This window comes from Propithecus coquereli, unplaced genomic scaffold, assembly GCF_000956105.1.
Source record: "Propithecus coquereli isolate 6110/MARCELLA unplaced genomic scaffold, Pcoq_1.0 Scaffold5, whole genome shotgun sequence".
NCBI classification, from domain to species: Eukaryota; Metazoa; Chordata; class Mammalia; order Primates; family Indriidae; genus Propithecus; species Propithecus coquereli.
The window spans coordinates 9,947,751-9,970,651 of record NW_012150840.1 but is presented as its reverse complement, the minus strand read 5'-3'; the positions used below and the strand labels follow the sequence as shown (position 1 = coordinate 9,970,651).

General features: G+C 54.7%; 1 protein-coding gene across 1 annotated transcript in view; it reads right to left on the bottom strand.

Annotated features, from left to right (window-relative positions):
* The window catches only part of PLEKHD1 (pleckstrin homology domain containing, family D (with coiled-coil domains) member 1), a 30,352-nt gene extending 10,739 nt beyond the window's left edge, over window positions 1-19,613 (bottom strand). Inside the window, exons 1-6 of the mRNA XM_012656145.1 lie at window positions 19,382-19,613; window positions 6,995-7,088; window positions 6,537-6,626; window positions 6,261-6,337; window positions 5,370-5,461; window positions 4,318-4,370 (exon numbers count right to left, since the gene is read on the bottom strand). Coding sequence (XP_012511599.1) covers window positions 4,318-4,370; window positions 5,370-5,461; window positions 6,261-6,337; window positions 6,537-6,626; window positions 6,995-7,088; window positions 19,382-19,530 — 555 coding nt within the window. The 5' untranslated portion in view covers window positions 19,531-19,613. The remainder of the gene's footprint in view (window positions 1-4,317; window positions 4,371-5,369; window positions 5,462-6,260; window positions 6,338-6,536; window positions 6,627-6,994; window positions 7,089-19,381) is intronic.
* Window positions 19,614-22,901: the final 3,288 nt, after the last annotated feature.

The following is a 22,901-nucleotide window of genomic DNA, read 5'->3' as shown; positions in this document are numbered from 1 at the left end:
GCCAGAAGTTGAAGACCAGCCTGGGCAACATAGTAAGACCCCATCTCTTAAAAAAAAAAAAAATTAGCTGAGCATGAGTGTGGTGGCACATGCCTGTAGTCCCAGCTACTCAGGAGGCTGAGGTGAGAGGATCGCTTGAGCCCAGGAGTTGGAGGCTGCAGTGAGCTATGATCATGCCATTACACTCCAGCCTGGGAGACAGAGCAAGACCTTGCCTCTAAAAAAAAAAAAAAAAAAGTATGTCCTGCACATGAATATTCATACCAGCTTTATTCATAATTGCCAAAACTTGGAAGCAACCGAGATGTCCTTAAGTAGAGGGATGGATAAACAAACTGTAGTACATCCAGAGAATGGAATATCATTAGCACTAAAAAGAAATGAGCTATCAAGCCATCAAAAGGCATGGAGGAAGCTCAGACACATAACACTAAGTGAGAGAAGCCAATCTGAAAAGGCTACACACTGTATGACTCCAACTATATGACATTCTGGAAAAGGCAAAACTATGGAGACTGTGAAAAGATCAGTGGTGGCCAGGGGTTAGTGCGGAGGGAGTGGTGAATGGGTTGACAGAGGACACAGCATTTGCAGGGCAGTGAAACTCTTCTGCATGACACTACAACGGTGGATACATGTCATGATACATTTTTCAAGATCCATAGACTGTACAACACCAAGAGTGAACCCCAATATAGGCTATGAACTTTGGGGTGACAGTGTGTCAGTGTTGGTTCATCACTTGTGACAATGTGCCACGCCACTGTGGTGCAGGATATTGACAGCTGGGGAGTCAGTGGGGGGTGGGGATATATGGAAACCTCTGTACTTTCTGTTCCATCTGTACTTGTGCTGTGAACCTAAAACTGCTTTAAAAGTAAAGTTTGTTAATTGAAGAAAGAGAGAGAGAGAACGCTCCTTCCTGCTTGCTCACTTCTTTTTCACTTTTCATTTCACCTGTATAATTCTTAAATGAAGCCGATATCCAGGTGTAGCATGAAAATGCCAGCTAGAGTGGAAGCTACAACTTATAAACGTGGAGCAGCAGAACTTTCTGTTCCTGAACTCAACATGGTATGAGGGTTGGTAGCAGCCCCTTCATAGACTGAGCTGTCAGCTCAGACCTGCTGCCACTAAAGCCTTTCTCTGCTATTTCGTGTTGTTCCGCTGACTCTTGGACCTGACTTAAGTTTCAGAAGTACGAGGGTGGAAGAAAGCCCCCAGAAGGCAAATTTCAGCTCAATGAAAGGAAGAGCTTTCAAATAACTAAGCAAGCATGCAAAGGACACCTCTGGAGGTAGTGAGTTGTTCACCACAGAACCAGGAACAATATCCATAAGAGAGGCCAACAAAGAGCTTCACTTGAAGTAGGAAGTTCTTTCCAACTCAGAGATCCTGTATTCTGACTGCGAGCACCCCAGGCGGCAGGAAGCCTACCAGAAATCCTGTCCTGCCCTGGGCACTTCTGATTTCCCATGTGCCTGTCCACATGCGGCTGACCTCTCACAGTGCAGGCAGAAGAGGAAAGGTAGGCAGGCTGCCCACCTCCTGGGGCTTAGAGAGATGGGCCTTAGGGAGCCAAGAGCCAGGCACCCCAGGAAGGGCACAGTCTTCTGGCTCTGGGACAATGCGCCAGGATGGCTCGCCCTGCACTCTGCTTATTCTCCCAGGGTCCCAAGCCCTTTCTGCCACGCGGAAGATGTCAGGGCTGTACCCTACACCGTGCACGTGGGCCTTTCCAGGTCACGAACCACTCGCCTGCATTCTATTGCATTAAGCCTCCCAGCAACCCAAGAGGTAGGCAGCAGCCAGCATGTCCCTCATCAGACACCCCTGATGGAGAAATGGAAGCTCAGAGAGGTGCCCAAGGCCACATCGTGCATAACAGAGACTCTAATCTACGTCTCCCGGTTCCAGGCCCCGAGTTTTCCTTTCAGCCAGGCTGTCTCAGAGAGACCATAGGAGTCATCAGGAGAATCTTCATCTTGTCACTGGGCCATTGTACCCAGTGCCTTTCTCAGTGGCCTAGGGCACACCCAGACAATCTCTGAACCGGAGTGGACCCATCCTACAGATGAGCACGTTAAGGGAGGAAAAGCTTTGACAGAACGACTCAGTGGCAAAGAATAGAGTCTGACTTCTAGTCCTGACCTCGAGCACGCAGCTGACAAGGAAGGAGAACCGGAGCGCAGTTCTCTCCCTCCTGCCTGCCCAGAGCAGCCTCGCTGTGGGTACCAGCTGGGCCTGAGTCCCACCCACGTTATGCCAAAAACCCGGGGAGTCCACAGCTGACAGGCCCCCCGCTTCACATGCCGTGGCGTTGAGGGAGGCCTGTGTGCAGTGGGTCTCCGCTGTCCTAGTTTCCTGGCTAAAGACCTAGATAGAGTATCTAAATTTTCCTCCAGCCAACTGCTGCCCCAGATTTAGCCTCTCTGATGGATAAGTCCGTCTCTCTCTCCACCAGTGCCTGTGTCTGTCACTTCATCCCATCCCTGGGCTTCCTGAATCACCTGTCTTTAAGTTGCCGACCATGCGGTGGAATCCTGACTTGAAATGTATAGAATTGTATAAAGAAAATGCCAGAACTCTAACTCGAGATCCGGAGGAGAGCCTGGAGACACAGAGGCCCGGACTCGGCGGGGTGTGGAACGACTGCACCATCGCGATGCCGATCCTCAAATCCACGCCAGCCAAATACAGATCCTCAGCCTTTTTTTTCCCTTTTAATCAACAAAATGATTCTGAAGTCCAGCTGGAAGGATAAATGAGCAAGAATAACTGATAAAATTTTAGAAGAAGAAAAATGAGGGTGGATTGTCCTATTGGATTAAAATCAAGATGTAAAGTTGCAAAAATCAAACTGTTCATTCATTGACCCAATCCACAAACATTTATCAAGTCCTTGTCTTGGACCAGGAGCTGTGCCAGGCCCTGGGAATGTCTGGAGTGCAAAGGGGACATGGTGCTTCCTGCCCGTAGGGCCCGATGCAGAGCCCAGGGAGGGCTGGCTGGGAAGGGTGAGGAGTTCCTAAGAGATGAGCGAGGCAGCCCGGTGCTGAGTCAAGGTGATGGCTCCAGCCCTATGGCTGTCTGGGACAGGACAAGTGGCAGAGAGCAGTGGACTAAATCAGGCCCTCCCTCTGTGGGCTCCTCTGGACAAGCCACTCTGCTGCTTCCGGCCTCAGACGGTTCACACGCTGGGTGGGCCAGTATTAATAATGTGATCACAATACTACCAAACACAGATACTCATTAACCACATATTATGTGCCAAGCACTTTGTATGTAACATCTCACTTAGCTCTCATGACATCACTAATAACTAATAAGGTCTAGGCCGGGCGCACTGGCAGAGGATTGCTTGAGCTCAGGAGTTCAAGATCAGCCTGAGCAAGAGTGAGACCCTGTCTCTACTAAAAATAGAAAAATTAGCCAGGCATCATGGTGTGTGCCTGTAGTCCCAGCTACTTAGGAGGCTGAGGCAAGAGGGTCACTTGAGCCCAAGAGTTTCAGGTTATCGTGAGCTACGGTGTGATGCCACTGCACTCTACCCAGGGTGATAGAGTGAGACCCTTTCTCAAAAAAAAAAAAAAAAAAAAGATAGGTTACATTAATCTATTATTATCCCCATATTTCAGACAAGAATATTGATTTTCAGAGAGGTTAAGTAACTTGCCAAGGTCACAAAGCTAGAAGTGGTGAAGGTCAGACACAAACACAGGCAGCCTGGCTCCAGAGTCTTCCCTGCCCTTCAGGTGTGATAATGACGCCTCGGATCAGGCAAGGCCCCTGCTGCACAGAGATTCCAGGTGAAGTGGGCTTCAGCAGCTCACCACCCTCAAATGAGGCAAGAGTCTCCTCTACCTCACAGGCTGCCTTATCCAGTGCTTGGCCTGCTTTGTTGACTTTCAGAGAATGAAGGAACTTCTGAGATCGTCAAACCCAATCACCGTTACGGTACCAGAAGCCCCTCTGTGGATAACAGAGGCCACTACAGCCACCTGTGAACACTAACAAGTGGCTCATGACCTGCTGACACAGCTTATGACAGTTCTGGATGGCGCTTTTTCTGGAAGGTGATCACTCACCCTTTTTACTTTCCTCCCAGGGGTTGGCGAGGAGAAAGACACTCCTTGCCAAGAAGCTATGACAAGTCCCAAGCACTGTCATCCCACCTGGCCTCCCTGCCCTGCTCCGTCTGGTTCTTCAGCAAGGCCTGAGTGCCCAGCTGGCCTGCATCACTCCCCAGTGCTAGGAGCCCGAGCCGGCGCAGCTGCCAGGGGCCCGGAGCGCGGCGGGAGGGGAGTGTGCACCTACCTCTCTCTGCTCCCGCTGAAGGCACAGCTCTTCCGTCTCCTCCATCAGTTTGTCTGCCAAAGCAAGCACACACACACATATACACTCACCAAAGGCTCGCTCTGCATCCAAGGTCCTGAGGCGGCCTCTGTAACCCCAGCATCTCCCGAAGAAGAGGTCAGCACCCTGCCAGCCAGAGGGTGGCGCTAGCTCCTGGGGACGGAAGCTGCCTCACTGGCCTGAGCTGCCGCCCCCCTTTCCCGTCATCGTCCCTGGTTTGTGCATTCACAGGGCCATGAAGGGCCACGTCCTCAGAAGCTCGAGTGGGTGTCTGCTGTAGCCGGGCCAGTCCCCACTGGGCCTCCCACCTGCACTCAAGTCTGCCTGGTGGGGGCGGGCAGAGTCCTAGGGGAGGTGTCTGGAGCAGTCAGAGGGGGACAGTGCTGGGCCGCAAGAGACTAAGCAGGCAGAAGGGGACAGGGTCCCAGGCAAAGGAGCAAACCCTCAGTCTCACAGGCTTCTCTCTCAAACAGAGCATTTGCCAACCAATCAAGGCCACAGGGGCCTGGAACCCTGTGGCCAAGTTTAAAGTGGTCTGGGGGAGTGGCCAGGGGCAAGTCCAGGCCCTGGGGACCTGGGTAGGATAACAACATCAACTCCGCTTACGGGGCCCTTACTGCGTGCCTGACACAAGCACTTTCTCATTTAGCTCCATCCTCCTACCACCTCTAAAACCAGGGACTATTTCTATCTCCATTTTAAGGGTGAGGAAATTGAGGCTGAGCCGCCCAAAGACTCACAGAGCCGACAGATGAGTGACGATGCTGGACGCAGAACCCAGGCTCCTAACCACCAGGCTCTCCTGCCTTCAGCCACGCTGGCCAAAAGAACACTTACTGCACTATAAAGCCCTCACGTGCCTAACTGGTCTCTGGCTCCTCATAGCCTGCTAAGCCCCACCTGAGACACCCCCAACCCTGCCCGGGTCCTCCACCAAGCCTCTGGCTATAGCCCCCAGCCCCCAAGTGCGACCATTAGGGAGCCTCAGCTTCCAGCGCACCCCTCCAGCCAACCTAAATACTCCTGCTTTTCCTTAGCCAACTGCAGCCCCTGGGCCTCCAGGCTTTTGATCATGGCTTCTCCCAGCTGGGCATTCTTCCAGGTCCTGGGGAGGGAGGGCAGATGGGACAGAGGAGAGAAGGGGAAGAAACAGAAAATCGTTAAAATGGAAGGGGAGAAGAGAAAGAGCATGCACAGGTTTTGTACCTGCCCGTCCTTTCTCCTCCAGAACCCCAGCTTGCGTTCTCTCTGGCACCCATGGCTCTGGGCACGCCACCAGCACGGCTCACTTACATAGCTGGAGGCTGGCCCAGGCAGCAAAGTGGGCCATGGGGGCTGGGCCAACAGCACTTTCGGAGCAGGGAAGAGATTGCTTCCCAGGTGGATCTCTACACCACAGAATGCCCTGCACCTGGTGCAAGGCCTGGCACAGGGCGCACAGTGTCGTTTGTTGGGTGAAAAGCACGACGCAGCTCGAATGGGCAGGGTCCAGGACAGGAATCTATGTGCAAATGGACTGTGTCGGGCTGGGGATTTCTGTGGGCTGGACCCCAATTTGCGAAGCACTAGCTCTGGTCTTTGCAAGAATTAATTATGGGCCTGGGAAGGCGAGATGGGTGTGAGGAGGTGCCAAATATGGCTAGTGGGTTGACTCCCAAGAGTTGGAGACAAATGGTGCCCACATCTGCCACTTGTGGCTCTAGACACTTCCCAAGCTCACTTAGGGGACTGCTCACAGATGCTCTATAACCCTGCCTGTCTCCTCCCACCTACCCTAGCCAACTCCCAAAACCCTGTCCCTGTGCCCACCAGGATCCCAGCAGAGGCAGGGAGTTCAGGGTGGGCCCAGCCCGTACCCCGCCCCTTGGAGCCTCAGGCCGCCCCTCCTGGGGGTGAGCACTTACACCTTCCCAGACTCCTGCAGCATCTCCAGCCACTGGGTCTGCTCGAACTCAGACTCGGCAGCCAGCAAGACGTTCCCCTGCCAGGAAGAGGAGCCACAGTGTGGCTGAGAAGCAGTCACTTTTTGGGTGATGGAGGCCCAGCTCTGCTCTCCCACCTCTCCCTATGTCCCTGGGCACTGAGCCCTCCTGGGCCAGGCCACAGAGGGGTCGCCCTAGGGATCCTGAGGAGCTGGTTTTCCCCTGCTGAGCCCAGGCTGAGGGGAGAGCCTTACTCACGTGGAAGTCCTGGTGGGAGATCTTCATGGCGTAGGGCATGCTGGGCTCTTCCTTGGCCTCCACCAGGCAGCCCCCCAGAGGGATGACACCCTGAGGGAGAACCAGAACAGGCAGCCCCCACCCCATCCATCTCAGGTCACTCAGGGACCCAGGGGCCCCGGGACAAAGCCAAGTCCTGCCAACAGCCCTCGGTGGGAAGCCAGACTCTGAGGCCACTGGGCAGAGGCCAGACTGACTCCCAGAGCAAGGAGGAAAGGATGGACAGGCTCAGGGTACAGGAGGGTGGGCGTCCAGCCCAGGAGGCAGGCAGGGGGTCTTTCGCCGCAAGAGCATTTGCTCTCCGGACTCTCTGCTAGACCAGAGCAAGGCAGCAGACGGTCCCCATCCCTCACAAGACACATTCCCTGATGTCCCTGCTGGGCCCTTCCCCACACGGCCCTGGGGAGGAGCTGCCTCACCTTAGGATGTATATTGAAGTATTTATTGGTCTCAAAGCTCTTTCTTTCGCTCTCAGAGTAGTAAAGCAGAAAGCTCTCTTTGATGATGAAAAACCTATAGTGGGCGGTGGGGAAGGAGGAGCAACCAGGAGAGAAGAGGTGAGGTTTCTTGGGACAACAAGAGTGCCCCGGGGCCCTGGACTCTCGGCTCAGACCATCCTCTCCAACTCACGTTCCTCATGTGCACAGAGGTCTCAGCCGGCCAGCTGAGCCCCCGCAGGCAGCCCGACCCTCGCACCCGAGGGCAGCTGTAGTGGGAGGCCCACGACTCACTTCCGGGTCTGGCTACCTTCGTTCCCCCTCCAACCACCACCCTCAGCACAGCAGGGTGGCCGGGTCCTTCCCTGGCACCGTCGGCCCCTTGAGCCATCACCTCCAGTCACTTAGGGTCTCCTTCAGGAGTGGAAGGAAGGAAAGAAGGTGCGAGCTGCCAAGATGGGTCTTTGGCAAGTAAGGCTGGCGACCAAATGCAATTGGGGTACCGGGCCAGCGAGGCCAGGTCTGCAGCCCTGAACACCCCCAGTGTGACACCTGCCCTCCCTTTGTCTCAGACTGCTCCCCGGCCTCCTGTGGGGACTCAGGTCTAACGGAGGGTCTCTCTCTGTGACGTGGGGGACTCTCACAGGGCTAATGATTGGAGCTGACTGTGACAAGACACCAAGTGCCCTCCAGGGGAAGACGCAATTGGGCCTCAAAGTCCCAAGGCTCAGAGACAGCCAGAGTGGCGGCTCCTTCCTCCAGGGCCCTGCTAATGGCACTGTTGTCCTGAGGGGATGTGAGCGGAATGTGGCGGAGATTCTGAAAGTTGTTGAGTGCGTGGGCATGTGCGTCTGGGGAGAGTTTAAAGCAGTGCTGCCAGCTCGGGTGGGCTCACAGGGCCAACAGTGTCCATCTCTCCCTGCTCTGTATTCAGTGACACGGCATTGGTAGCTTGATGGTGACCACGGTGGGAGTATTATTTATATCATGAAAATCAATCACTGCAAAACTGCCCCGTCCCCTCCCCAAGAGCCTGGGGTTACACGTTTACCAGCACATCGCTGGTTGAAAGAGCCCCCTTGTGAGGGCTTGAAAGGTCGCTGGCGAGCGTGATGAAGTCAGTGAATCTCAGGAGGTCCAACAGCCATGTGATCTCTCCGGAGCCCCCAGCAGCCAGGACTGCTGACCGCTGCCATCTCTCCCTGCCTGGGGAGAGTGAAGCTCGGTTTTGTGTGAGCCTCATGCCAACCCACTTTCTTCATTTGCGTGACCCTCTCTGCCCAGCACACAGCAAATGCACCCCTGCAGGCCCTGCTCCAGGTGACGCCCTGCTAATGCCAACTCTTCCCTCAGGGCTGTCTGCTCCCAGTGCAGACAGAACTCAAGAACACCACCCGCTGCAGAACTGCGGTGACATTCTGCTCGCCTCTCAGCTTCCCTGCTCCGTCTGCACTTCCGCCTGTCTGTGCTCCCCACTAGGCTTGCATGGCCCTGCAAATGGAGACCGGGCTGCTGTCCCTCCCTCTCGCTCTTCATCCAGCTGGGCCCTTCTCACCCTCAGTGACCAGCCCAACCCACACTGACGTCTGAGCTCCTCCCGCACTTGCTGACCGGGCCATGCATTTGGCACTTAGCACCCACCGCCACACCCTGTGTGCTCAACTTGTCCTGAGGGGGTGCTAGGCTCCTGGAGGGTGGGGCTGTCCCACTTCAGCCCCTTGGGCCAAGGTAGATGTCCCCTGTGTCTGTTCCCTGCCTGTTTCAAAGGAACTTCACAGAGTAGCTAAGAGCATAGGCTTTGGCATCAGACAGACCTGCGGTTTTCCAGCTGGGGTGCCTTGGGCAACCAAGCCCACCTCCCTGGGTCTCAGTTTCTTTACCTGTAGAATGGGGGCAATAGCACCCACCTTATGCAGCTATTCTGAGGATCAGGTGAGGTTGTGCTCCTCACTCTGCCAATTTGCAGAGGACTCAGGACAGAGCTGAGAGAAGCATCCCGAAGGTCTGAATATGCAGGACTGCAGGGAGGGGTGAGGCAAGCAGCACAGGACTGCCTGCTGGGACCTCCTCCTCCCCCTCTCCCTCACCCTCCATGGCTTCTGAAATACTGCTAAGGACTGAATTGTGCCCCGCCTCCAAATTCCTCTGTTGAAGCCTGCACCAAATGCAACTGTTTCTAGAGACAGGGTCTTCAGGAGGTGATTAAGGTTAAATGAAGTCTTAAGGGTGGAGCCCTACTCCAGTAGGACTGTGGTCTTGTAAGGGGAATATCTGTCTCCTTCCCTCCCTCTCTCCCCCACCACTTGAGGACATACCGAGAAGGTGGCCATCTCCAGGAAAAGTGTCCTCACCAGAACCTGACCATGCTGGCATCCTGATCTCAGAGTCCCAGCCTTCAGAACCTCGAGAAAATACATTTCTGTGGTTTAAGTCACCCAGTCTCAGAGCAAAGCACTGCGCCAGGCCTGGAGGGTGGGCAGGCAGACGATCATTGCACGCACAGGCGGGGGAGAGCTGGGCTCTGGGGTCCAACAACCCCCATTCCTCAAGCTGCAGCCTCGGGCCGGCTCCCAGGCTCACTGAGCCTCTCTTTCTTCCCCTATAAAATGGGGGCATAGATATCTGTGTCTCTTAGGGCTGCCGTGAAGATTCCTTCATGGATTCAACAAATGATTGCTAAGCTCCCACTCTGCGCCAGGCTCTGCTCTGGGTGCTGGAGAGACAGTTGTGGATAAAAGAGACAAAAACCCCTCCCCACAGAGCTTACACTGCTTGCATGTAGTGGGGGTGGGGAGCAGACAGCAAATCAATGAGAGTGAGAGAGAGACGTCCCGTGCCAGGTACTGATCAATGCTATGGAGAAAAATAAATCAGGGGGGCGCAGTGGGAGTGCCAGGTGAGAGTAAGGACAACATTAAAGAGGTGGTCGGGGAGAACCTAATTCACAAGTGACCTTTGTGGAGAGGGAAGGTGTTCCAGCAGGGAAGCCGCAGGTGCAAGGGCCCTGAGGTGGGAAGTGTGCCCAGCTCTGGAGGGAACTGCAAGACTGCAGTGGCTGGGCCAGATTGCACTGGGCCCTGTGGCTACGGCAATGACAATAACGATCATGCTAACATTTATGTAGCACTTACCGCAAAGCACAACTTATTCCAAGCAGTTACCTCTGTTACTGCATTTAACACTCACAATGACCCTAAGAGGCCAGTGCTCCCTGCGTTTTACATGGACAGAAATGAAGCAGAGAGGCGGCACGACTTGTTGCAAGTCACATCGCTCGTTGCTAGAGACTGGCTTTTCTCTGGGTGAGAGAGACGGCCACCGGAGGGCCCTGAGCAGAGGTGACACGATCTGACTTGCATTGCGAAAGGCTCATCCTGGCTGCGGTGTTGAGGACAGACTGCTGAGGTGGAGGCAGGGGGTCTGTTAGGGGCTATTGCCACATATTGTCAGGGGGCAAGAGAGGATCCAGTGGGTGGAGGCACTTGCCAAATGTCACACCCCTCCTCCTCCTCTTGCCCTCTGAAGGACGGCATAGAGAGAGGCAGGGGAAGTTGGATGTCCAGGACAGCCTGTAGGCTGTAGGGATTGCCAAGGGCCCACACGCTCCTCATGCCACACCTGGCCCAGCCGCAGCTGTCCCAGCTTGGCTTGAGTGAAGGTGGGAGCCGAGGCAGGGGAGCTGGCGTGGGCCTGGGGGAAGTGGGTGACTGCCTGACCGGCAGGGATGAGTTCTACCCAACGCAGGGCTCATCTGGCCAGCACACTTCTAGGACTTCCAGGGTGGCTTTGCTTGTAAACCTGCCCTGGTGACAGCCCCGATGCCCCAGCTGATGATTCTTAGCTCCTTCTCCGCAGCTGGGGGACCAGCACCCCTTCTCCCATCCTTCCTTCAAAGTCCTCTCACTGTGACTGCAAGCCAGGGGCCCCCTCCTTCTGGGCCCCAAGGAGTTGGGCTGGCGATGCCAAGGGCTGGAGATAGTCACCATTTCTGTAGCCATCCTCATGCGTTGGCTCCTGTGCCAAGGGCTCTACGTGGATCAGAGTATTTGATCCATGGAACAATCCTGGAATGTTAGGCTTTTCATTCCCATTTTACAGATAAGGAAACTGTGGCTTAGAGGTGAAATAATGTAAGCAAAGCCACACACCCAGGACAGAGGTGGAGCTGGGACTGGATCCCACGGGCAATAGTTCCTACACCTGCTCCCCCCATCACACCTCCTAAGGAGCTGCCCTCTGGCTCCTGGCCAGGAAACAGCTGTGCCAGAGGCAGTAGGTTTCGAGGTTGGGATAGCCAAGGGTTAGAGCTCTGCTGCGTCAGCAGTGCGCCTGGGGCAAGTTACCTAATCTGTTTAGGCCTCAGGTGCCCCCTGTGTAACTTGAGGTTAATAATACCTCTATCTCGTGGGGTTGTCGGGATGTTGAGTTTGTCCACATAAAGACTTAGAACATCGCTGTAAATATTCGTTAAATAAATACTGTTATTATCACTGGGCTCCGCGTCCGCTGCAGCCTCCCTGACCTCCTTTCCCCTTTGCGCTCACCCGGCTCCTCCTGGAGGGAGCTCTTGGCTCCAGCCCAGCTGGCTGCTCCGTGCTCCGGACACATGGCACACGCCAGCACTCCCCCTCCCCTGTCTGAAGTCCCCACCTCTCCTTCCAGGCCCAACATCAGTCCTGGGAGAAGCTTGGTCTGTCAGCCCCAGCCCTCAGGGCCCTCCTTGGCGCCCCACGGGCGTGCCGAAGCCCAGAGCGTGTGTGAGGTAAGAGGCTCGGGCCAGCCCCGGCTGCCTCCTCTCTCCAGGAGCAGGTACGAGGTGCCAAGGCACTCGCTTTGCTAAGTGTTTTATTGACAGTATCTTATTTAAATTTCTCTCCACAATGCTAAAAGATGGAGGAGCTTGGTGTTTCCTATTCCACTGGCGAGGAAACTGAGGCACGGAGTGCTTGAGCAACTAGCAAGTGGCAAACTTGAAACTCAGCCGCCTCTGCTGACAAAGCCCGAGTTCTCCACGGCTGCGCTCTGTGACGCCTGCTTGTCCTCATCACGTGTGACCCGGAGCTTCCTGGGGCTTATCTCTGCAGAGCGGCTGCAAGCCCCTGCTCAGCTGAGGTCACGGGCATCAGCCGTTCCCCTGGTACAGCCGGGTCCTATGCTGGCCCCTGGGGCTTGATGACTCCCTGCCGTCAAGGTGCTAGTTGCATGTGGGAGAAAGAGTGTAGAAACCAATAATTTAAAAAATAAACTAATGTTTGCCACCGCACCCGGCTAGGCATCGTGCTAGTAACAGCATTATGTGTGTTAACGCATTCACTGCTCACACGAGGTAGGGGAGGAAACTGGAGCAGAGAGAAGTTAAGTAATGTGCCCCAGAAGGCACAGCCGAGAAACCAGGGAGCTGGAGCTATTGTAAGGCACCAGGATATACCAGAACATTGTCCAGCAGCGGGGTACACCGCCACGTTAGAAAGCGCCAGGAGGATCAACTGCGACACTATAAAGCGCCAGGATACGCTGCTGGTACTTTGTATATTGTAGCGAAGGGTTCCACCTCTGGTCGTGCAATAAGGACCACCTACCCTGGACAGCACATGAATCCATAAACAAAGAAGCAAGGGTTTAGAGCCCCTTGGGAATAAGCAGAAATTGCTGGTGCCGGTTTTAGACTTCCCCAGGCTGTGGGATTTAATCTTGCGGCCAACGTTGTAAGTTTAGATAAGGCACAGGAAGAGTGCAGACCAGGGAGGAATGAATGATTTAGGGGTCCAGCCAAGGGAGTTTTCTGAGAGGAGGTGACAGCTGAGCAGGGTTTTGAAGAATGAATAGGAGTATCTTAGGAATTTGGGAGGAAGTGGAAGGGGGAGAGATGCATTCCGGAGAAACAGCATGTGCGACGAGCAGTGTGTTCAAGGTTATTGAAATGGATCTGGTATTACTGACAGATAACTGCAGAAGGGGTGGGTGGGCGGTGGTGCGGAGGAGGGGGTAGGGAACGAGTTAAGGTCAGAGAGAGAAGCAGAGACAAAAGTGAAGCAGGGCACGCAGTCCTTAGCCAAGAGGCTGGACTTCTGCCTGCAGACGAGGGGAGCTGCCAGCGAGTTTCAAAAAGGGCACTTGTCAAATTGTGGTTTTAGACATGGAGAGGGTGGCCTCGAGGGGTCCACAGCCAGTCAAAGGGGCAAATCAGAGTCATTGGGTGGTACAAATCAGCAGGGCTTGCTGAACAATTAGACAAGGGCAGGGCGAGCAGAGTCTGGGATGACACAGTGGCTAGGACTCTAGCCTGGGTGACAGCAGGGACACAGGTGCCATCCACATGAATTAGGAGACCCAGGAAGGGTTTTCTTAAGCTTTGTCCCCACTTTTCTCTCCTCCCACCCGCTCCCCCACCCTCTAATCTGAATGCAACAAAGACTCAACCAGAGCTTGTTGGCTGACGCTGGCCTCACAAAGGATCCAGCTAGAGCCAAGGAAAGTGCCACTTAGACCCACATTGGGCAGGTCCTGTTAAAGAAAGACCCGTCCACTCTCTGTCCACTTTGCTGAGCTCCTTAAAGTTTGGAGATGCAGATGAGTTTGGGAGAAAGAGCTGGGAAGGGCTTTGCATAACAGAATGAAAGAAATTTGAATGTGGGGGAAATCCTGGAGGACAAGGGGAGGAGGAGTGATGGGGATGCGCAGAGGAGAGAGGATCCTGGCGGTGCAACAGCCTGGGTCCTATGGTGTCAAGAGAGGGTGGTGCGCAACGCCATCTCCGAAGGCTTGAGGGACCAGGGAGCTTACACTCAATTTGAAGATGTCCCACACTTGTGTGATTTAATTGCGTCCTCACCCTCCTCTTTGCCACACCTTCCCTGCAGGATAGGCTGCGAGACTCTCAAATTCTTTATGTAAGAGGTGGGTGTGTCCATGTGGCAGTGGGGAGGGTGGGGGAAACCGAGGAATAAAAACTGAGTTCTGCCTCTGCTTCTGCAACAAGGACCACCTACACTGGACAACAAATTAATCCTTGAGCCAGGCGCGGTGACTCACGCCTGTAATCCTAGCACTCTGGGAGGCCAAGACGGTCGGATCGTTTGAGCTCGGGAGTTCGAGACCAGCCTGAGCAAGAGCGAGACCCCGTCTCTACTAAAAATAGAAAGTAATTATCCAAACAACTAAAAATATATAGAAAAAATTAGCCAGGCATGGTGGCGCATGCCTGTAGTCCCAGCTACTTGGGAGGCTGAGGTAGGAGGATCGCTTGAACCCAGGAGTTTGAGGTTGCTGTGAGCTAGGCTGATGCCACGGCACTCACTCTAGCCAGGACAACAGAGTGAGACTCTATCTCAAAAAAAAAAAAAGAAAGAAAGAAAGAAACATTCATCCTTAAACAAAGAAATAAGAGTTTCAAGCCTCTTGGAATTAGCAGAAACCCTGGTGCAGGTTTCAGTCTTGCCCAGGATGTGTGATTTGATCTTGGGGCCAAATTTATCTCACTCTCAAGAGGGCAGCAAGAGCCCAGTAGGCGTGTGAGTTAACATAGGGTTCGTTTCCCAGGAAGGGGAACGTCCAGCCCGGCCACCCCCTCTTCTCCAGGCACGAACTTCCAGAATAGGCCCAGCAGCCAGCCTCCCTCATCCCTGAGCCCCTTGGACACTGAGAATGGCCGTGTGGGGGCTGGAGCTGCGGAAGGACAGTCTATCAGAAGTGTCCTTTTCAGAAGTGGCAGCAGGAAGGTGGAAACGACACAGTCCCCAGTGTGTCGTTTAGTCCCCTTTAGTCCTTTCTGAGTGGCCTGGCCTGTGCTACCCATCTGGCATCTGGTCTGAGATGGTGGGACAGCAGGAACCCTGCCTGTGAAGTGCCTGAGTCATGACATGTTAGAGTTCATGGAGAGACCATCAAGTCCAAGGGAGTTCAAAGAAGATGTTAGCAGAATTCTTCAACGATATGGTAAAGACAAGCTTAGTAGGTAAGACAGACACCAGTGCAGGGGTGCAGGTTGAAGTGGGCAGAGGGCCTTGGAGCTCTGCCCCCTGTTCCCAATGCCCTGGGGTACACTCAAGGCACCTCAACAATCATCCATGGAACACAGTTGAAAAACCACAATTGGACCCACGCCACCCCCATGTGCAGAAGGGGCACTGCTGGCCAGTGAGGTGACATGCCATGGCCCGGGTCATGCAGCTGGTTGCTGGCAGGGCTGGAACTCAGAGCTTCTGCCTCTAAGCCTAGATCCACTTTCCACCACACCCACAGCGGCTCTCAGAAGAAACCGCTGTATTATTTTTAGGTCCTGGACATAAGGAAGCTGAACTGTCTGCAAGCTTGAGGTCTGGCCCACTCACACGTGAGACTCGTTTTCACACAGGCCGTCAACCACCACGAGGGCAGCTCCTTGAGGAGGGGAGTGGGAAAGAAGTGTGGCTGGTTTGCACAATCCGGCTCATCGAGCTGTGGCAGACCCGGGCCGGGCAGATCGTCACATGACCCCAGTGAAGCCTGACCTAAGGAGTGGCATTTCATTTTGTGGTCGTGTGATCCAGAGATTGTGCCCATCTCCTTAACCCAAGGACTCATTGTAACCTCCAGGCCACCACCTGAGAAGGAGAAGGGGGTCCTGGGTACAAGGACCTGGGGAGATCCAGATTAGGCTCCTTCCCCTGCCTCTGTGCTCGGGAAAACAGCACCCTGGAACACGGAGAAGGCAGAGCCAGAGAGTGGAAAACATTATGAAATCTTCAGAATAAAGTAAATTGATCGCTACTTTTTCCTGGAGGCAGAGACACTGTCCCCCAAGCCCCGCCCCTTTGTCAATGCTGAAAGAACGTCCCTGCTCTGTCACCTCCCCAACCTTCCCACACACGTTAGCAGAAGAACCTCTGCCCCTCTTCCCCCGGGCTGCCACTGTGGTAGAAGTTTGGAGAACAGAGGTTGATAATTTTTAAAAGGGGGTCCCACAGGCACCCTCCACAGCAGAAATGCTACAGCTGTGCTCGTGGGACACCTCACCGCCATCTGTGTTGAATACGCGTGAGCCAGAAAATGAGACCAAACCCCAGTGTCATAAGGCTGAGGGTGAGCTGGGGCCGTGGAGCCGACATGCTAGGCTCTTCCCTAGGCCCTTTGGGAAAGTTCGGTACTAGTGTCACCTCTGGGAAGCGGTGCTCAGAGCCAAAGACAAAACCCTGGGACTCAAATCCCTGTGGGAAGAAAGTCTCCTCAAATCCTCAAATCTTCTTGGTATGGTGCCCACCATCTGCGCAGATAATCTTTCCACACCGGTGCAGGTTGTAGCCTGAGATTAGGGACGCGTGGCCACTATCTCTATGGCTGCTCTGGCACCTGGTGGACACCATGAATCTTAGCTCCCTGAGTCGGGGACCCACCAATATTCTGCAAGAGTAAACTGCTGCCAGGCCTGGCTCAGGCCCTGCCGCTGGCCACCTTGCACCCAGGGGAGGAAGGACGGGTAGGGTTTGGATGCCCTTGTTGCAGGAGGGAATTGGCTGGGTCCATCAGAGGCTCTGCCCTTGGGAGGTGTTCAGAAGGGATTTGGGAGAGGGGCTGGAATGCTGGTGAACGCATTAAACCCCAGGAAACAGTCAGCCTGGCTGTCCCTGGCCAAGGCCAAGACACCCACTGCCTTCCTCCTTGTCTTGGAGCCACCCAGGCCTTTGCCAGGTCTGTGCACCTGCGTCTCCACAGTTCACAGACCAAGAAGAGGACAGAGTCACCAGCCTTACCTTCTAGACACACTCCCAGATTCTCTTATCTCTGCTAATTAATGCTTTTGATTCCCTTTCCCTTTTGTTGCCCCTGGGAAAATAAGCTGAACGTTCAGCTCAAGGGCACTTTCCCACCCCAGGAAGGCAGGCAGGGCTGCTTGGGCAGCGAGGGCTGGAGGCTCATGTGCTAAGACAGACCCTGAGCGGAAGAGGTTTTAGAGAACCCAGCCGGCCACAGCCGGTTCCATCCCGCCCACTCGTTATTAATGCAGCGCAGAGCCTCTCCAGGCCCCCTCCCCTTAGCTGTCCCAGCCAGGGCATCGATCGTCCTAATGGCAAGGCTCTGCAGTGGCAGGACTGAGCTGCTCTGTCCCCAAGCCTTCCTGTGGCTGCTAATTACCTGAGTCCAGAGACTCCACTTTACAAACGGGAAACTGGGGCCCGGGAGGCCCTGCCGGGAAGAAAGAGGGGAATGAGCGGAGCATTATGCCTTCCCCGCCTTCTGTGGCTGGCTCTGTCGCCCACCCAGGGCTAATTCCTGTGTGTGTGTGTGTGTGTGTGTGTGTGCGTGTGTGTGTGTGTGTGTGTGTGTATTCCCAGAACTGGGAACATGGACAGAAGTCTAGAGTGGGCAGGTGGATGTTAGTTCTTTCCTGAGCCCCAGGGGAGGAGGAGTCTTTGCACAGTGGCAGCTCCAGAATTGCTTTAAAAGAAGGGAACCAGGGTGACAATCTCCTTGGAAGGGGGCCAGAGGACTTGACTTGAAGCTGTATTTACAGACCATTCACACTGTCTGACTTAGATTGGATTTTTTGGGTTGTCTGTGGGGACTACTGATGGATTCTTGGGGTGGGGGATGCTCAAGCCCTCCAAGCTCTGCTTAGCTCCACCCACTGTGCTTTTAGCTGGGGGCCTAGTCCCCGACACTGGCCGGGAATCAACAGTGGGTGCAGGGACCAGGTTCCCAATGTGCCTGTGGTGGTGAGGGGGAAGAGGGAACACACCCTGGGGTCACGGGCAGCTGGCATTTACTAGGAATGCAAGCAGGTGAAAATGTCAGGCAAGAGCAGTCTTGGTTGACAAGACCCAGAGGCAATACTGGAGACCACAGCCAGACCCAGTGGAGAAGTGTTGGCCAGCTGAATCAGCTGGGGCAGAAGAGAGAGGGGGCGGGGGGACACTCTGTTAATGGTACTTGAATCTCCACGTACCCTTCCCACCCCCACTTGAGTGCCCTGGCAGAGACAAGGCTGCTCCTGGCCCTTGGAGGCTGCAGATCAGATAGGATGACAGTGGAAGTCCCCAGATACTCTCCACGCTGCTCCAAGCATCCATTTAGGGGATCAGAGGTAAGCTTAACTTTGGAGGAATTCAAGGAGGCCATATGCCATTAAATCTCGGAGAGAAACCTGTCAGAAGTAACAAAAGTACCTGAAACCAGCGATGTGAAATGTGAGATGCTGTCTACAGCTCCATTGGTTCTGCAGTCTTATAGAAATATTAAATATTCATCACAATAGAACATCAGCATCAACCACTACCACACCCACATGGTCTGTGGTCCTGAAACACGTGAGGTCCCCTCTGCTCAGGGACAGACTCATAGTGTGGGATGGGGAAGGGGCATCTGGACACCCCTAGTTTCCTGGAATGATCACACCTCCAGGGAAGGGCCGGGACAGGGTCTGAGTTCTCTAGGCCATAGCAGTAGCAAATCTTGGAACTGAAATTGACTTGAGAGTGAAAACTGTCCAGAAGATGGCCCATGGTGCCCGAAACCAGTCCGGAGCTCCCTGCAAGTCCGAGGCTGTGAGCTTCCTCTTCTTCCAACACCTCCCAGGCCCATTTGTAAGTGGAAAGTGGGGACCGACGTCTGGGGACTGGGAGCTGGTGCCGCAGGACCGGCTCTGGCGGCTCTGGCTCTCCTCACCACCCCCTCCAAAGGACCTGTCCTTCTATAGGACCAATCTACCCCCTCTCCCACCCAGCTGCATCCCTCCTTTCCAGCTCCTCCACCCGAAGCACCAGAATCTCTTTTCTCTCCGCCCACATTTTCTTTTTAAAAAATTATTTCAAGGGACAGTTGGAGTGGTTGCCAACATCGCTTCCCCAGGGGTGAGCACAACCCACCCCACCTGCCCTGCCTTTGGAAGGGCCACAGCCCAGCTTGCTTAGTGTGAGTTTAAGGGTTGGGGGTGGGCGCAAGGGGGACACTGGTGCCCCACTTCTGAGCCAGTTCTTCGCGGTGGGGAGGGGGGCTGTGAAGAGGATGGAATTGAAGGTGGGGTCCCAGGAGGATGTCTTTGGCTAGAGGTGGAGTTTCTCTCTCCAAGGCAGAGTCTGGCCCAACCTGACCCAGCTGGGCTCCCACCAAGGCCACGATCTCTTACGCCCACACCCCACCTCCCCACTCGGGACTCAGGTTCATTCCACGGGGAATTCACACGCACCCGGGCCGGTGGTCCCATCCTAGCTCTCCCGGCCAAGGCTAAGATCCACATCTTCCAGGGGAGTCAGTGTAGAGTGAAACGGGGCGAGGCCAAGGTCATACGGGAAGACAGAGGCAGGACGGTGACTGGAGGGAGTGAGAGGGGTCCTTAGGCCGGGGATCCCTCCCCGACGGTCCTCTGGGGCCGGGGGCTGGGGGAGGCGCACTCACCGCCGGGACCACTTGGCCGACGGCCTCCCGAAGGGCCGCTTCCACAGCACCCCGTAGAGCTGCACTTTGGTGCTGATGTCCAGCGCGTCCGCGTCAGTCTGCTCCAGGGAAGGCGAAGGTGACACAGAGTTGGACTTGGACGTGAACATCCTGCCTCAGCTGGGCTGCCCCCGGCCCGGAACACCCCCTTTCCCCCCGGGGCCGGCAGGGTCGTGGGGCCCCGGGCGAGCGCCAGTGGCGGGAGGCGGTGGCGAAGCGGCGACCACGAGCGGCTCGGGATGCCGTCGGGGCGCGTCCCAGCGAGCAGAGACGCCGAGCAGCCCCGGCTCGGAGCTGCTGCGTGAAAACGCGCCGGGCACGGGGCGCGCAGCCGGCGGCTCGGGCTCCGGATTGCGGCTGGCCGGCGGGACCTCGGCCGGGAGGGAGGCTCAGCCTCGGGCCCGAAGCATCCCCCCTCCCCCAAGCGACAGCCCTAATTCTGGTGGCCCCGATTGGCTGGGAGTGGCAGGTGAGCCGGCTGGAGGCTGGCCTCGGGCGCCAATCAGGGCGGGCGTCGGCTGGAGGGCCGGGCTCAGTGCGTCCGGAAGGTCCCGGCGGGACGCCCGACCCGGGCCTGGGCCACAGCCCCTCCCCAGTCCCACCCCACGCGCCCAACACTCCCGCGAGTTCCCTCTCGCGAGCAGCGCCTACATGGAAGCGGGGGACACGTCTGCCATGCGATGGGCTTGGAGTCACTCCTGCGGATACCTACTCGCCTCTGGGTGGAACGGAGGAAGGAGCGAGGGGGTGGTGTCAGACAACCCGGCTTGGAATTCCAACTCGGTCCTTATATCGCTCAGTAAACTGCGGGGGGCCTTGATTTCCTCACCCTTAAAGTGGAGATGCGTGTACCTCCTTGGGCAGGCTGGCGGCCACGGAAGACTACGGGAAATGCCCGAAGCGCCTGCCCCGACAGGAGGCTCCTTCAAGATTGGGGGCCCCTCCCCGCCCCCTCTGGTGGGATTCGCTTTGCGCCGCCGCCGCCTCGTCCGGATCGAATTTCTTTCCTGGAACTTGACTGTCTATGTCGGCGTTTGGCACTCAGTGCCAATCTCGAACTATCAGTGCACTTTATGTTCGTGATTTATCTGCGCGCCCGGTCCGTGCTCCCTGGGGCTGGGTGCCCCATCCACTTCCGCTCGTTTTTGGGTAGGCATCGGGTGACGGTCTCATTTTCAGGCCAGGGCAGACGTCTGCCCAGCCCTGGGGGACCGCCTTCCTCCCAGCGGCGGGTGGAAATGCTAGGTTGGCACAGCTGCTGGCACCACGCCAAAGGCAAGGAATTGAGAGTGCGCAGTAAAAGGCCGCTGGCTAGACCAGGCTGCAGTCACCCCTTTCCAGGCTAGGAGCCCCAGGACGTCTCTGAGCAGGCATGATTCACCTGTGCCCTTCGGAAAACCGCTGTTCAGCGTCAGGGTCTCTGATTCCTCAGGTGTAAGATAAAGAAGTCCGATTAGAACAGAAGTGTGCAAATGGTTAGTCTGAGAGCCACATACTTTACAGAGAGACTTTATTTCCACAAGTAAAAAATTCCGGTTTTTTTTTCTTTTCTTTTCTTTTTCTTTCTTTTCTTTCTTTCTTTCTTTTCTTTCTTTCTTTTCTTTCTTTCTTTCTCTTTCTTTCTTTCTTTTTCTTTATCTCTCTCTTTTTGAGACAGGGTCTCAGTCTGTCGCCCTGGGTAGAGTGCAAGAGTGCAGTGGCATCATCATAGCTCACAGTAACCTCAAACTCCTGGGCTCCAGCGAACCTGCCTCAGCCTTCTGAGTAGCTGGGACTACAGGCTCGCACCACCACGCTCTGCTAATTCTTTCTATATTTGGTAGAGATGGGGTCTCACTCTCGCTCAGGCTGGTCTTGCACTCCTGACCTCAAGCAATCCCCCGCCTCAGCCTCCCAGAGTGCTAGGATTACAAGCATGAGCCACCGTGCCCACCCGAGGTTTTCTTAATATGGGGTAAAATGCACAGATCTGAAGTATTCATTCAATGAATGTATATACCATGTAACCATCACCCAAAGCAAGATACAGTACATTTCAATCACTCCCAGAAAGGTCCTTCATACCCTTTTCTAGTCAATTTCTCCCCCCACAACCCCTGTTATCATTCTTACCATTTGCATAGTGCTTTAACATTTTTGAATTCAATGCCTAAAGGGTCATTCTCCACAGACCCTGTCATCATCTGCCCTGGTGTCTTCCTGCCTGGCTCCTCCCTGCAGGCATTCTGATTTGTGACCCTCACTAGATGCTCCCCAAGGCCTTCGCAGGTCTCACATTTTATGAATCTGTTAAGAAGGGGCCTCAGGGCAGGGTGAGGTGGCTCATTACTGTAATCCAGCACTTTGGGAAGCTGAGGCAGGGAGGATTGATTGAGGCCATGAGTTTGAGACCAGCCTGGACAACATGGCTAGACCCCATCTCTACAAAAATTTTTTGAAAAATTAGCCAGGTGTGATGGCACACATTGGTAGTCCCAGTTACCCAGGAGGCTGAAACAGGAGGCTGTCTTGAGCCCAGAAATTCAAGGTTATACTGAGCTATGATTGAGCCTCTGTACTCCGGCCCAGGTGACAGAGTGAGACATTGTTTCTTAAAAGAAAAAAGGGGAGGGGGCTGTGCGTGGTGGCTCATGTCTATAATCCTAGCACTCTGGGAAGCTGAGGCGGATCACTTGAGCTCAAGAGTTGGAGACCAGCCTAGGCAAGAGTGAGACTCCGTCACTACGAAAAATAGAAAAAGTAGTTAGGCATGGTGATCTATGCCTATAGTCGCAGCTACTTGGGAGACTGAGACAGGAGGATCGCTTGAGCCCAGGAGTTTGAGGTTGCAATGGGCTATGATGCCACTGCACTCTACCCAAGGAGACAGAACAAGACTCTGTCTCGAGAAGAAAAAAAAAAAAAAGCAGGAGCTTCCGGAGGGCTTCCTTGCTTACCACCTGGCACCTTCCCTTAACTGACTCTGGAGTTTCCAAGCCCAGGCAGTTTCCCATTGTTGCTCCCTGTCTGGAGGAGTCCATCTGAATTCCTTGTGCTTCTCCCATGGCTCACGTTCCTCTGCAGAACATCTCAGGCTGAGCTTTAACACAGAGTCCCAGCCCCCGGTCCACCAGGTGGAAGGAGACAGGACTGGGAAGATGATGAAAGCTAGAGCTATAAGAGGTGCTATATCACCATTGTTTCTTAGAGCTGAATAGTACTCCATGGTATACATATACCACAGTTTATTAATCCACTCATGTATTGATGGACACTTGGGTTGTTTCCACATCTTTGCAATTGTGAATTGTGCTGCTATAAACATTCGAGTGCAGGTGTCTTTTTCATAGAGCCACTTTTGCTCTTTTGGGTAGATGTCCTGGAAAGCGCTGGAACACATTCTACTAAGCGAGGTATCCCAAGAATGGAAAAACAAGCACCACATATACTCACCATCAAACTGGTATTAGCTGATCAACATTTAAGTGCACATATAAGAATA